The 13,157-nt window shown below is 33.2% G+C and overlaps 3 protein-coding genes across 3 annotated transcripts; all 3 read left to right on the top strand.

Annotated features, from left to right (window-relative positions):
• Positions 1-268: 268 nt before the first annotated feature.
• Positions 269-651, top strand: LOC123228192 (mitochondrial import receptor subunit TOM6 homolog). Its single transcript, XM_044653487.1, has one exon. It carries the CDS (start codon positions 478-480, stop codon positions 640-642), a length of 165 nt encoding a protein of 54 aa, XP_044509422.1. The 5' UTR covers positions 269-477; the 3' UTR covers positions 643-651.
• A 3,976-nt stretch (positions 652-4,627) lies between these two features.
• On the top strand, positions 4,628-6,540 carry LOC123228191 (CASP-like protein 5C1). The gene is made up of 3 exons (XM_044653485.1): positions 4,628-5,134; positions 5,898-6,030; positions 6,117-6,540. The coding sequence occupies exons 1-3, from the start codon at positions 4,998-5,000 to the stop codon at positions 6,309-6,311; spliced, it is 465 nt and encodes a 154-aa protein (XP_044509420.1). The 5' UTR covers positions 4,628-4,997; the 3' UTR covers positions 6,312-6,540.
• Positions 6,541-10,213: 3,673 nt separating this feature from the next.
• LOC123228200 lies at positions 10,214-11,069 on the top strand. Its single transcript, XM_044653500.1, has one exon. The coding sequence runs from the start codon at positions 10,237-10,239 to the stop codon at positions 10,951-10,953; it is 717 nt and encodes a 238-aa protein (XP_044509435.1). The 5' UTR covers positions 10,214-10,236; the 3' UTR covers positions 10,954-11,069.
• Positions 11,070-13,157: the final 2,088 nt, after the last annotated feature.

Below are 13,157 nucleotides of genomic sequence, written 5' to 3'. Positions count from 1 at the left end.
CCACATATCATCATATAATTAAATAGTTAAAAATTAAAAATAAAATAATATTTAATCATATAGTAATACATCGTTATATGCACATAGTTTTATTAAAAAAATAAGCCCCTTGTGTTAAAAATGGATCCTTCTTTAAGCTCACATCCAAATATGAAATACCCATGTCAACATTAGTTTGAAATCAGAAAATCTAAATGTTGATTATGAGGCTCCAAAAGTAGCTAAATGTTTTGTAGAAGATAGAGGAGGAAAGGAAGAAAATAGACATCAAAGAAAGACATAATTTCAAAGACAGCTAGATATATAGGTGGATTGGGTATGACAAAATTGGTATAGCATGCTTACCCGCACGTGCCATATACCTTTGCTTAATTTCTTTTGACACCTAAAAACCCAAAGCATCGTGTTATTATACAGAAAGCGGCGATTGCAAAGCTCGTCTAGGGTTTTAGGTTGAGGTAAAGAGGAGGAGAAACCATGTTTCCAGGAATGTTCATGCGCAAGCCAGACAAGGCGGCCGCATTGAAGCAGCTAAAAACCCACGTGGCCATGTTTGGTGCATGGGTCGCCGTGGTTCGAGTCACTCCCTACATTCTTCACTACTTCGCCGGTGAAACTGATGAGCTCAAGCTCGAATTTTAGATCTCTCTTGTAGGTAATTTCTTTTTTTCTTTTGGGTCGATTTGGGAAGTGTATTTCTTTCTGGTTTCTATTTATCAAGGATGTGAGTTTTATTATTCGTGTCGTTATGAAGAGGGAATTAATGGGGCTTTCTTATTTACGTATTTATTCATTGTATGAATATAATTGTTTAGATCGTTCGTGGACGTCTTTGTGTTTTGTTGTATCTTTAACTTGCATTGATGCCGTGGAGAAGGTTTGGATATACGGATTCAACATGAAAGTAAAATGAATGGGCATAATGCTTTGTTAATTTCAGTGACATTGTAAGGTAGAATGGTGGGGAGAAATTTTATTTTTTTGGAATCACAATAGTAGGGAGTGTATTATAATTTGTTTATTTATTTGTGTCTACCATGTCCTTTATCTTTGATGTATGAAGCAACTGGAAGAATTTGTTTATCAGGAAAAAGAAAAATTGGCAATGAGAAATTTATAGGAAGCTGTAGGATTTGAATGGAGAATTGCTTTGTAAGGGCAACCTATTGACCATCTGGGTTTCAGTTGCTGATTGAATTTGATAACCACGAGCATTAGTTTGGGAAGAAAAATTCTTAGGGACCATGGCCATAGTTATTTCTGTTTGATAGAAGCAAATGCATTGACTAGGGTAATAGTGATTTACTTCAGGGTACTTTTATGATTATCTTTGCCCCTGAATTCACTAAAATCAAAACAATTGGGAGATTTTCGTGTGAAATGTCTTAGTAACTTTTTTTTCAAATATTTTTATTTTTGGTGATTTTTGGAGATAGGATCATTTCTTGTCTTTAGGAATGTAGCTGGGTTTTGCAAAGTAATGCAAATGCATATAGAAAGTTCCTGTCTTTCTTCCCCTGCTTCATTTGATTAGAGTGGCAGAAGTAGCTTCATGTTTGCCATTGTGCTAGGTTTTTGTGGCAAGTCTTGGCGCATGCTTCCTTTAGGATTTCTCTTTATCTCCTGTCTGCGTGGCTGAGCATTCTTTCAGCATAGATACCAAGAGATCTAAATGTCAATGTATGGAAACATCTTTCATTTGGTCTCTTGCAAATTTTTTATTTTTGTAATTTGTGGTTACAGTCCTTGACTCTTGACAGGAACTTTGCTTGAATTAATATGTACACTATATTATTTATAATGCTGTAATTGTCATGTTCAGTTTCAGGCATTGTACTGGTTAAAACTTTTGAAGCAATAACACTGTGTGGTCTAAGCTTCCATCTAATGACTGCATGGCATTGATTCTGTGTTATTTCTCAGCAGGCAGCTATGTCTCTTACACTTCATTTTCCATGGCTTCTGTTCACTGTGTTATTTTATTTGTACTTAGTCCATTTTGTGTTTTATTGAATTGGGAAAACAGAAAGAGTAAAGGCTTGCACCTATTTCATTGAGGCCTTGAAAAATATGATATATTCCATCTTAACGAAATTCTGATATATATTTCACCATTATTGCTTGTTGGAGCCTAACCTTCATGATTTTCAGGCCTTTTTCGGAGTGGCAATTTTTATATTAAAATGTCATTTTTTGTTGTATGCTTGTGTATCTGCATCAAATGATGAAGAAACAAGTTGACTCATATGAATCGGCTCTAAGGGGATGCTACCTAGATGAGCAGTTGTCTATGAATGTGAAAGTTGCCCTAACAGTGAAAACAATTGGTTGTACTGCATTTCTGTATTTAGCTTTTCTTGTTCTTTCCTGATGGCGAGGCCATTGATTATAGAAATCTTTGAGGTGTTTATATCAATGATAATTGCATTATTTTATCGGTTTAGTGGGGGTGGGAGTGAGGCGGTCATTGCATAATGAATATGGTTTTGCTGACTTCTTGTTTTCCATATCTTTTTCTATTTAGGATTCTATTGTTATTCTCTGCAGTTTGACATCAGGTGTTATTGTGGCTGATATATCTCTTTCATCTCCTTGTTTGGTGGTGCAGTTTGTGTAAGAGGAGAGAGGAATGTACAGGCGTGGAAAACTCTGTTTGCTTTTCAACCAGGGAAAAGTTTTAGGTCTGCCTGTCCTTGCATTAGGTTATATATGCCCTTGCTTTGATTTAAGGCAACATCTCTGTAACTTTTTATAATTTGGAGCTTGGTTACTTTCACATTGTGTAATGACTGTCTAGTATCATATGTCATTCAATATACTTTCTGTTTCTGAGAAATACAGGCAAATTAATTTCTTCCTAGGAATAATATTTTCAATTGTTTAACATGTTGAAGGCTATGCTACTCCCCAAACAAATCAGTTACCTTCTTCATCCACTTAGAGGGTGATGGTAGGTTCTTAATTTGCCTCAATTTCTACCTCCATTTGATTTCATTATCTCGTACATTGATATTTTTAACAAACTAGAGATTCAGCCTGAATTTCTCATATAAATCGCTGCCTGACTCTTTAAATTTGCCTTTACTTGATGCAGTTTCCAATATCTGATTTTCTTATGTTTGAGTGTTTCTTGTGTGAAGGAACTAATCCCAAGTTCATTCAAAACACAGTTTTAAAATTAGGATGCGCTCGACAAGTTAGTTGGTGAGCATTGAATAGACGATGATAATCACAGCTGTATGCTTATAAAACACATCACATGGATGTGTTTGATTCATAACGTTATGCTCAGCGCAGCCTTACTTCTGTGTAGCCGTTGGAGTCTCTGTCTTCTTTATTTGTTATTTGACCTTTGATAGTGAAATCTATGAAAGAGTCCAGTCACCAACCAATTGAATACAGGTAGGACCATAGGAACATAAAATTTAAGTTATCATTTAACAACCCAATTCTTTAATAGCAAGAAATCCCAAGCTCCAAGTTGAATCGTTGATGTTTCAAGTTGCAACTCCTAGCTGATAAAGAAAACTCAATTCCTGGTTGGTGTGTTCACACTTTCATCTTGTATTTGCATTTATTTCCTTTTAAATAGTCTTATATATTCATTCTGGGATTCTGCTAAGATAAATTCTTCAAAGCCATGTTTGGAAGATAGAAATGTTGGAGTACTGAAGAATGGTGTGGAGAAACAGTAATAAGACATGTATAGATAATGGCTGGCACCCACTACTAAATTCTTGCCGACACTCAACCATGCACCATTAAAATAATGATTCTCCCTTTTTGTGCCTTCTAAACTATTTGTACATTTCAGATTAATACAAATTATTCAACTAAACAGTCTGTTTCCCTTGCAAGTAAACAATCAATTCCACCACTAGATTGAGATTTGTAATTTTCCTACAAACAGGGGATTGTTTAAAGGGATGACAATTGGTCCGTCCTCCTCAAGCTAAAAGCATTGGTTCACCTTGTTCTTCTCTTCAATTGCATATTAATTTGACTAGAAAGATTCCAACTCTTTTTTTTCTTCCCCCCTTTTAATGTTATTCTGTCTAAAATTGCTTCGACCTTGCTTTATAAAACACTATTGGTCTTACTTCCCATGTTCCCAATTTCTTACCAACCATTTAAGATGTATAGAATGAAGGGGTGGTTAACTTTTCTTCTTATTTTTAAATTATTTATTTATTATTTTAGTCTTCTTTTTTTCCATTTGGTGCTTCAAAATTTTCAACCACCGAATTATATAGTAAAAAAAAAAAAAGGTAGAGTATGTATTATTTCCACTTGCTTGTTGTTTGGTAGAAAAGAAATTTTTTTTGTTTTGATGATACAAAATTGCCCTATTTAACAATTTGTTAATATTTATTTGGTACCCATAATTATTAGGATTAAGGGGGTGGTTTGTAATGATCTAATTTTGATTATCAACTTGACCAATAATTTATTTTATAACACAAATACCACCCCTCTTCTAACACTTAAAACAAATAAGATAATTTTGGAAATATTTATAAGAGAGTTATGGATCTTCTCAAGAGTCAATTTTGAGATTCCTTATCACAATAAAAAATAAAAAAAGAGTCAAAGTAAAAAGCAAATTATAAATCCCACCTGCAACAATCATTTGCTATGAGACCCGAAAGCAAAGATTACAAGACACAGTATCATTTGCAAGATAATTAAAGAAAAAATAATAATTATTAATAAATTCTCAATTTTCAATTAAAGGTTTTTCATTTCACAAGTTCAAACTCTGACCTGCAAACTTGCCTGTTTTAATTCATTCCTTCATTCTCTTCTCTTTCTCTGTGGCCTTGTCATACTTGGAAGAATGTTATTCCACCAAATCTATATGACATGTTTTGTGGGGTGGTGGGTATGGTTGAATATTGAAGGAGAAAGATGAGCTTGAAGGTGAGGAACACTGCAATAAACAAACCAAGAAGCAATAGTCCTAACGCTGCAGAGGTGGAGATTGGTTCCATGCAAAGATGGCGACAGATGAAGTAGCTGGCTCTGTTGGAACCAGTGCCAGTTTGTCTTTGAGATTAGGCCAGACCATCTTCTCTTCTGCTTCTCTTCTCTTCATGTCTTTAGGTGTTGAGTTCTATGGCTACACTGCTTTCTGGTAATTCCTTCTTCTCTTCTCTTTTCTTCCATTCAATTATGTTTCCCATCTTGGTGGCTATCTTGTTGAATGCATAAAAGATGAAACTTGGTTTGATCTTTAGATGATTCATTGACAAGAAAATTGCATATCTGTCAATTCAGTATATATCCTGTCCAGTTAGCTGGGCAGCTAAACCCTGAAGTACGATGATTGGACCACCATCACTGTATCGGATAATTCAAGGTTTGGGTTTATATCATTCACCTGGAGATTCCACAGCTCATCCACATAAGCCAACCTCTGAGGTCTAAAATATAATCAGATTGGTCTCTTAATATGTTATTTAGAGTGATTTGATTGTATGGCTCCCGTTGGGTTTACAATCATTTGGAGAACTTTCTGATGAACAACTCTGCACATAACATATCAAAAGAAAAACCCATGATAAACAACCCTGCACGTATTACTCAATTTGATGTTAAATTATTTGTTCATTCTGCCAATAGAAAGTTCTGAGTGCTGTGTGTGCCAGCTCTAGAGCCTAAAATTTAACGGTGCTAACTTGGCAAGCATGAATGGAGTCAATAAAGGAATAGATTTGGTCTATTTGATTAAGTCCAAATTGCGGTTTTTTTTTTTTTTGATGCCCACATGGTTGGCCTGGCAAGTTCATGAATGTGAATTGGCTTTTTTGACAGTTCGTCCACTTAGTTTTGCTCTCAATATGATCAGTTGCTAATCACCAACATAAATATTTCACATTGTAATGTTTAAATTTCAGCTATTTGGTGACAATAATGGGTTTGGTAATTCCCTGGAGTTTTGCTTTGGCCATTGTGGATGGATACTCCATTCTGGTGAAATGCCCCCTTCGACAACGGGGAATTCTGCTGATAATTGTTGTAGGAGATTGGGTATGTACCTTTTCAGTTTACTTACAACTGGGTGATGATAAGTCTAAGGCAAATAAATTTGATAAATTCAAGATATTTCATGACAGGTTTTATCAATTCTTACACTTGCTGCTGCATGCTCAACAGCCAGTGTTGTTGATCTCTTACTCCACGCTGATGGAGCTTATTGCCCTCCAAAGTTGTGCAGTAGATATCAAATATCTGCTGCAATGGCCTTCTTGACTTGGTTTCTTTCTTCGGCTTCATCTCTATTCAATCTTTGGTTACTCCCATCTTTGTGATTCTGATTGTCTATCTCAAAAGTTCAGAATTTTGTGGTTCTCTTTGCGCATTAGTGGCATAAAAAGTTCATAATCATCAATGATACAGTCGCAAAGTTGTTTTTTTTTTTTTTTCAGCAGTTGTACACAAGCAGTTGTTAGGACAACTAAGTTGTTTCACCTCCTATAACAATAAACATAAATGCAGTCCAAGTACCAATGCGGGAAATTCTGTTTGTATCGTTTCATAGACTATTTCTGAGATTTGAAAATTTTAAGCTCTTTCTTTTGTAAATTGCTGGCTCCAATAATTGGAAAAGAAAGTGATCAATCAACCCAGTTCGGCCTAACTGCCCAAAACAGACACTGAAAATCACATTCAACCAAGATGACCCTTCATGAAGCGCATAAACAAGTCATGGATCAAATAAGTGATTGACTCTGTAACTTTGATGGAATATGCTCTTATTCACAAAGAGAGACTGTATTCCTCATCATCCAATTTAACATCTAGAATTAATGTTTCATTGAAGAAAATGGTGAACAAGACAGGTATCAGAGGAAAATGTCATTTAGTCTTGAATTAAAACTCATGATGCGTCGACGCAAGCATGACTTCAGCTCCAAACCAGCAGGAAGTTCCTCATCCAAATCAACGGGAAGGTGACTGGATTGGAAAGTGTCATCGACAGTCCTTTTTAGCAAAGAAACATGAAAAACTGGGTGTACATGGCAACCTTCAGAAGCTCATTTGGTTGTAGCAGTTGATTGTAAATAGTGGGATTATCAGATTCATTGGATTTATTTGTATGCTTGTTTATTCTAGTGTGTTGTGTTGCAGGGGAAACTCTATCAAAGTGGCATCAGAGTAGTTGACTCGGGTTATACGGTACGTACAAAGGATGGATTAAAGGGTAATACAGGCTGGGGTTGGGCAAAAAATATAGGCCCAATTTGAAATGTTGACTACCGTAAAAAGATATGTCTATAGAATGACAAAAAGGGGCTTTCATAAATGGGGCTGCAGAAGAGATTTGGGTAGAAATCAGACTATTTGGGTCTGAGAATTTGGCCCAAATAATTGAAGACAAAATCATTTTGTTGGACCGCATACAACCCAAAGGAATTCAAGGGGACTGTCAAAATGAAAGGCCCAAACTAATTTGGACCAAAGTAGCAGATTGGGTGCCCCAAATTTTGACCCGGTTATTAAATTGAATACTATATGTTATTATATAATTGAATAATCACACATTATGTACTTAATGAGATACTCAAAATTGATTGTATATAGTATTACCCTTATTCGAATCATGTACAATGTAATTCTGTTACAATAATACTATATACACTTAGTTTTGAACAACTATTGATACTCACATAATATGATATTATGTGATTAGATATTATTTTATTCTTAATTTAAAATTATTTAATTATAACATATAATTTATTTATCTAATAATATACTCCAAAATTTATGAACATTGTTTTATTAATTCCCTTATGCCGAACTTTCTTAGTTGTCAATTACTTGTTAATGTTACTAATTAGATTGAAAATTTTAACTTTCACGAATCCACAGACTCACACATCTTGACCTCATTCAATTAATTGTCTAAATCAAAAACACAAACACGTAACAACTTTGAGGGAGAGGATTCGGTTGCTTTTAAGAAGGACCATGAACCGTTAAACGAAAATTGTAATGAAGAAAATGATTGAAGGGAGAATTATGGGCAGAGAATCGACTTCAGAATTATAAGATAGATGAGTGTGTGGATGAAGCAGAAGTGAAAAGGAAAAGAATGATGGATATAATATATATCCATTAAACCTGCAAGAACTAATACTATTTATACTGCAAATTTAAATTATTGGATGTGGGCAATTACCACTTCAATCACTTGGAATATTGTAGAAATGAAAACAGAACTTGATCCATTAATTGGCAATGCCAATGTTCTTTACCAACTATTCCTCCCATCTTGCTGTTTGACCAGAAAAAAGCATATATTCATCATCACCCACATCCCATTATTTGCACAAATAATGTTTTAATATATCAAAAATGTCTAATTATCTCCTTGAAGAGCAATTATATATATACCCACTTTTAGTATATAAATGAGTATATATTTATGTGTGTCATCTCGTAATTGGATATTACTTTATCCTTAATTCAAAATTACCAAAATATATAATGATACATATTAAGTATGTATATATTTGTGTACTTAAAATGGGTATGCATAATTTTATTACTCCTTAAAAAGAATTTATGTCAATTTTATAAGGGTATTATTTCCTTTAATGTTATGTTATGTCTTATGTCACACACGGCTATAATGGATGCCAAGATGCCAAATTATAGAATTTTCAGGCACATCTCCAAGTTGAAGAGGGTACCCATTCATAAAGGGAATTTTTGGTCTATATATATCTCATAAAGGTGAATTTTTTTCTTCAATTTGTGTCGATGCTTACATTGGACATAATTAAGTCTCTATATCTATTTACAAAAATAGAATTACGTAAAAATAATTAAAAACAGAATTTCAAACCAACCTTCGGTCATTGTTCGAAGAATTTGCTACAAAATATCACCAATTTCATTCTGAAATGTTAGAGCTTTCAAGAGATACGATATTATAGAATGACAACGTATAAAAATATTTAAAAACCGATCACCCAAGAACTTAACATGAAAAGTCTTGTTTCCTTAATACAAGAAAACTTCATAAAAATTAGATTAATTGCATGATGGATATTCAAGTTAATGCATTTGTTCTCCTAGTCTTTATCTTTTCAAGAAGATGAAGAAGACGATGATTATATTCATTCACAAAAGAAAAGTTATTCTTTACCATGTTGTGCATGATGGATAGATACAAATAGCTTGTTGTTCTTGAGATTTTTATTCTTTTATGTTGTGAATTTGATAACCATTTCATTCGAATCATCTTATAATTAAATATACAATAAAATGATATGTACATATTTTAATAACATAATATGGGTATTTAGATAGAACAATATTATACGTATCTGTTTTGAATACATAAATAAATACACACATATATATGTCATCATATGATTGGATGTTACTTTATTCTTAATTTAAAATCATTCAATCATATGATAACACATATAAAATATTTATCTATTTATGTACTCAAAGTAAGTACGCATAGTTTTATTGATTTAGACAATATGTAATAATGTGATTAAATGATTTTAAATTAAAGATAAAATAATATTCAATCATATAACCATATATTATTTCTATACTTATTTTATATACTCAAAATGTGTTCATATAGTATTTCTCTTAAATATATGATTTTCCTTATAATTTTTTCAAATTTATAAATCTAGAAAGCCCTCTTTTCGTTCTTCATAGTCCATTATAATAAGATGAATTCCTAAAGTATTTAATTCCATCTCGACCACTTTCATGATTTGTTTATACAAATTTTGACATTCACCCTAATTGATTTAAGTGTGAAACAATTCAAATATAATTGTTATTAATTACCACTACAAAAAGGGATTTTAATAAAGAAAAAATATTTTTTATTTTCATATTTAATATTTTTAACAGAAAAAATAATAATAATAATAAAATTTTTATCATAAAAAAATTTTAACAATAAAAAATAGATTTTTTAAATTAAAATTGTAATTTTATTTAATTTTAATGATAATATAAATAATTTATTGTTAAAATAACTAAAAAAATATTATAACTATTAAATATTATGGGTAATTTGTGTATATGAAATATGAGTCAATATGCTATTTGTCTTTCTCTTTTTGTCTCAGCTTGCGTGGGGACTCCAATAATCACCTCCTCTAAGCATAATTTTTAGCTTCATTTGCAAGCTAAATTAATCTCATTATAAATGTTAAGCTTTATCCCTTCATTTCTCATTGTAAGCTCACCATGAGGTACAATGAAATTTCCCACTTCAGCCACCCTCAACACAAGCTCAAATTCGAGTGCAATGAAATGCCATTCAAGTGCGATGGCTGCAAGGAAGCAGGAATCGGGTCTCGTTACAAATGTTCCATCTGTGATTTCGATCTTCATGCGCATTGTGCTATTCCTTCCCCTTCAATCTATCACCCTTTCTACACCAAATGCTCCTTCCTCTTCCTTTCGCGGCCAGCGGGTGACAAGCCCCGCTACTGCAACGCCTGCGAGCGCGACGTCACCGGCTTTGTCTACCACTGCAAGTCGTGCGGGTTCGACCTCCATCCCTGCTGCGCGAAGCTGCCGATGGTGCTGGACGACGGCGAAGTGAAGCTGTATTTGTATAGGAATGTGAGTTCGTCGTGTAACAAATGTGGCCGCAAAGGGCGGAGCTGGAGTTACAGGTCGACTTGCAAGAAGTATAATTTGCATGTGGCGTGTGTGAAGGATATGTTAGCTGAGAATTGGCAGGAGGTGTATTTTGGACGAGGGAAAAGCAGGACAATGGAGAGTAGGATTCCGAGTTTGAAGAATAGTCAGCAGATTCAGCACAAAAAGAGTAGAGGGAAGGTGCAGAAGTACTCCGAAATTGCTGGTTTGGCTGTGCAGGTTGTGATTTCAGCCGTGCTTGGAGATCCAACTGCTCTTATTGCCGGGGTTATTGGGTCCTTGATTTCGAGAGGATGATGGTAGAAGTAGAATTTAGCGGATGGCAGTTAAAATAATAAAGTAAATTTTATATTAAAATAAAAAAAATATTTGTATTAATAAATCATTGATTAATCAATATTTTTATAATTATCCCCGACATGATCTTATTTTATGAAAAGATGGTTAAATAATTTCATTATCAATACTATCAAATAAATCATTTTTTATATAAGCAATCAAGGTTAAATCTAAATCAAATTAGCTTTGTCTTAAAAATTAATTCAGTTCGATTTGACTCAAATTTTTTTAATTTAAATTCAAACCAAATTCAAATAGAAAGTTTCGACTTATTTTTTAAATTGAACTAAACTTGAGTTTAAATATTTAACTCAAATGTAATTCAAATTTGTAGCTGAAATATGTAATTTGGATTTCTGGTTTAAGTTTTATATAAATTCATGGTTCGAATCAATTTAATTCAAATTTGTAACTCAAATATTAATAACTATAAATCAAATCTCAGAAAATAAGTTTCTGTAAAAATAATATATATATATATATAGAGAGAGAGAGAGAGAGAGAGAGAGGTCATATCATAAGGCTCATTTATTGGAGACAACGATATGAAAAATCAAAAAAAGTCACATGAAGCTTCCGAACATGAACAGGGGCATTCATGCATATAGAATATTTTGATTGAACAACAAATTTTATTTCTTCTGTAGAACTCACATTGAAAACACATTTCTTTAAAATAATAAAATAAAATAAAAAGATGCATTCAGAAGTGTCGGAAATAGTGATGGAGAATGAGAAGCAAGACGAACAGAATATGGCAAGCCATATAAAAAGAGACAAGCAAGGCATGGAGCCTCAGCCTTGGATTCTTCCACAAGAGCAACATGTTGAGTCCATCAAGAACGTCAAGTTGTAAACAGTTTCTCCACTTTCATGGTACCCATATCGTCCATATGAACAGTATTTGCATTAAAAAAAAACACATTTTTGTGTAAATCTAAAACAAATAAAGAATAAAGAATAAATGAGAGTTGTCATAAGTATACTAAATCGTATTACGGTGGACAAAAATCCAGATACCGATCTCAGTAACTAACTTCTATATTAAATTAAGTAAATTAAAACTAATTTTCTTAATTAATTAGAAGTGTTTTGGGTAAATGTATGGTGTCATAGCTAGGGTTGGTGAGAGTGACATGAGTTTGGATAGACACCATTGATGAGTATATTTAAAAGTGTGGTTATTGGTTTTGTGGGTATGTTGTTATTTGTTAGAAGTGCTCCGGCTATAGAACAGGCGCAATGTAACTGAGAGGCACATTGAAGGGGATTGAACCAATATGAATAAAATTTATTTTGATTGCACTTGAAATTAGAGATGATAATTTCAACCCAAATTTATTGTCTATGATCCTAATGAGAAGAAATTCTCTAATAGAAATAGGGAATGAGATAGTGAGGGGGATGAAAAATATCCTCGTAATCGAGGACAAACTGATGATGGTGATGCATATATCCTCATCATTGATTTTGCCCTTTTATATTAATATATTTACGTAAAATAATATCATATTTTTATAGTTTTTAATTATTTATGTTTTTGTTGTATATATTAATATAATTAATATATGTTATTTGTGACATTTAAAATATGTTAATTTTAATGTTAGTTATTTTTGTTATTTAATATATTTATGTTGTGTTTAGAACATATGGAGATATAATTTTTTCTTCGTAGATATAGAGATAAAGGAGATTTTTTCTTATAGGGAAGAGATGAAAAATCTTTATTATGGGAAATAGGGTATTTAGCCCCATCCCTCCCTCCATGTAGTCCTTACTACTTGAAATGCTTACAAAATTAGTTGGATTTCGTAAGATCCAAACCTCTTATGTTAAATCAAAACATTAGTGGAGAATCTTATGCTGACACAAAAATTCCCTCTATAGATAAGTCTCAACACCAGGAATTCAAAGCCAAACCGATTTTCTCTTCAGCTCTCTTTCTCTAAAGCACACGCATTACTTCCAATGGGAGCTTGTGCGTCTTCCCGCTGCACAAACAAGGCCGGTGAAGGCCTAAAATGGCCATCATCAAAGGCCAAAATCATTCACTTGGATGGCAGGCTTCAAGAATTCAAGCAACCAATCAAAGCCAGCCATGTCCTCTCGCAGAATCCGAAGTGCTTCATCTGCAACTCAGAACTCATGTGCATTGACTC

The sequence above is a fragment of the Mangifera indica genome, chromosome 10, assembly GCF_011075055.1.
Source record: "Mangifera indica cultivar Alphonso chromosome 10, CATAS_Mindica_2.1, whole genome shotgun sequence".
In the NCBI taxonomy this organism is placed as follows: domain Eukaryota; kingdom Viridiplantae; phylum Streptophyta; class Magnoliopsida; order Sapindales; family Anacardiaceae; genus Mangifera; species Mangifera indica.
Note: the sequence above shows the minus strand (reverse complement) of the source record. Positions and strands in the feature narration are given on the sequence as shown.

Excerpts from the sequence above, each read along its gene's own strand:
- LOC123228191 (XM_044653485.1), top strand. The coding sequence starts at position 4,998 with ATGGCGACAGATGAAGTAGCTGGCTCTGTTGGAACCAGTGCCAGTTTG. Across the intron at positions 5,135-5,897 it reads TATGGCTACACTGCTTTCTG|CTATTTGGTGACAATAATGG; the intron begins GTAATTCCTTCT and ends TTTAAATTTCAG. Across the intron at positions 6,031-6,116 it reads TAATTGTTGTAGGAGATTGG|GTTTTATCAATTCTTACACT; the intron begins GTATGTACCTTT and ends ATTTCATGACAG.
- LOC123228200 (XM_044653500.1), top strand. The coding sequence starts at position 10,237 with ATGAGGTACAATGAAATTTCCCACTTCAGCCACCCTCAACACAAGCTC.
- LOC123228192 (XM_044653487.1), top strand. The coding sequence starts at position 478 with ATGTTTCCAGGAATGTTCATGCGCAAGCCAGACAAGGCGGCCGCATTG.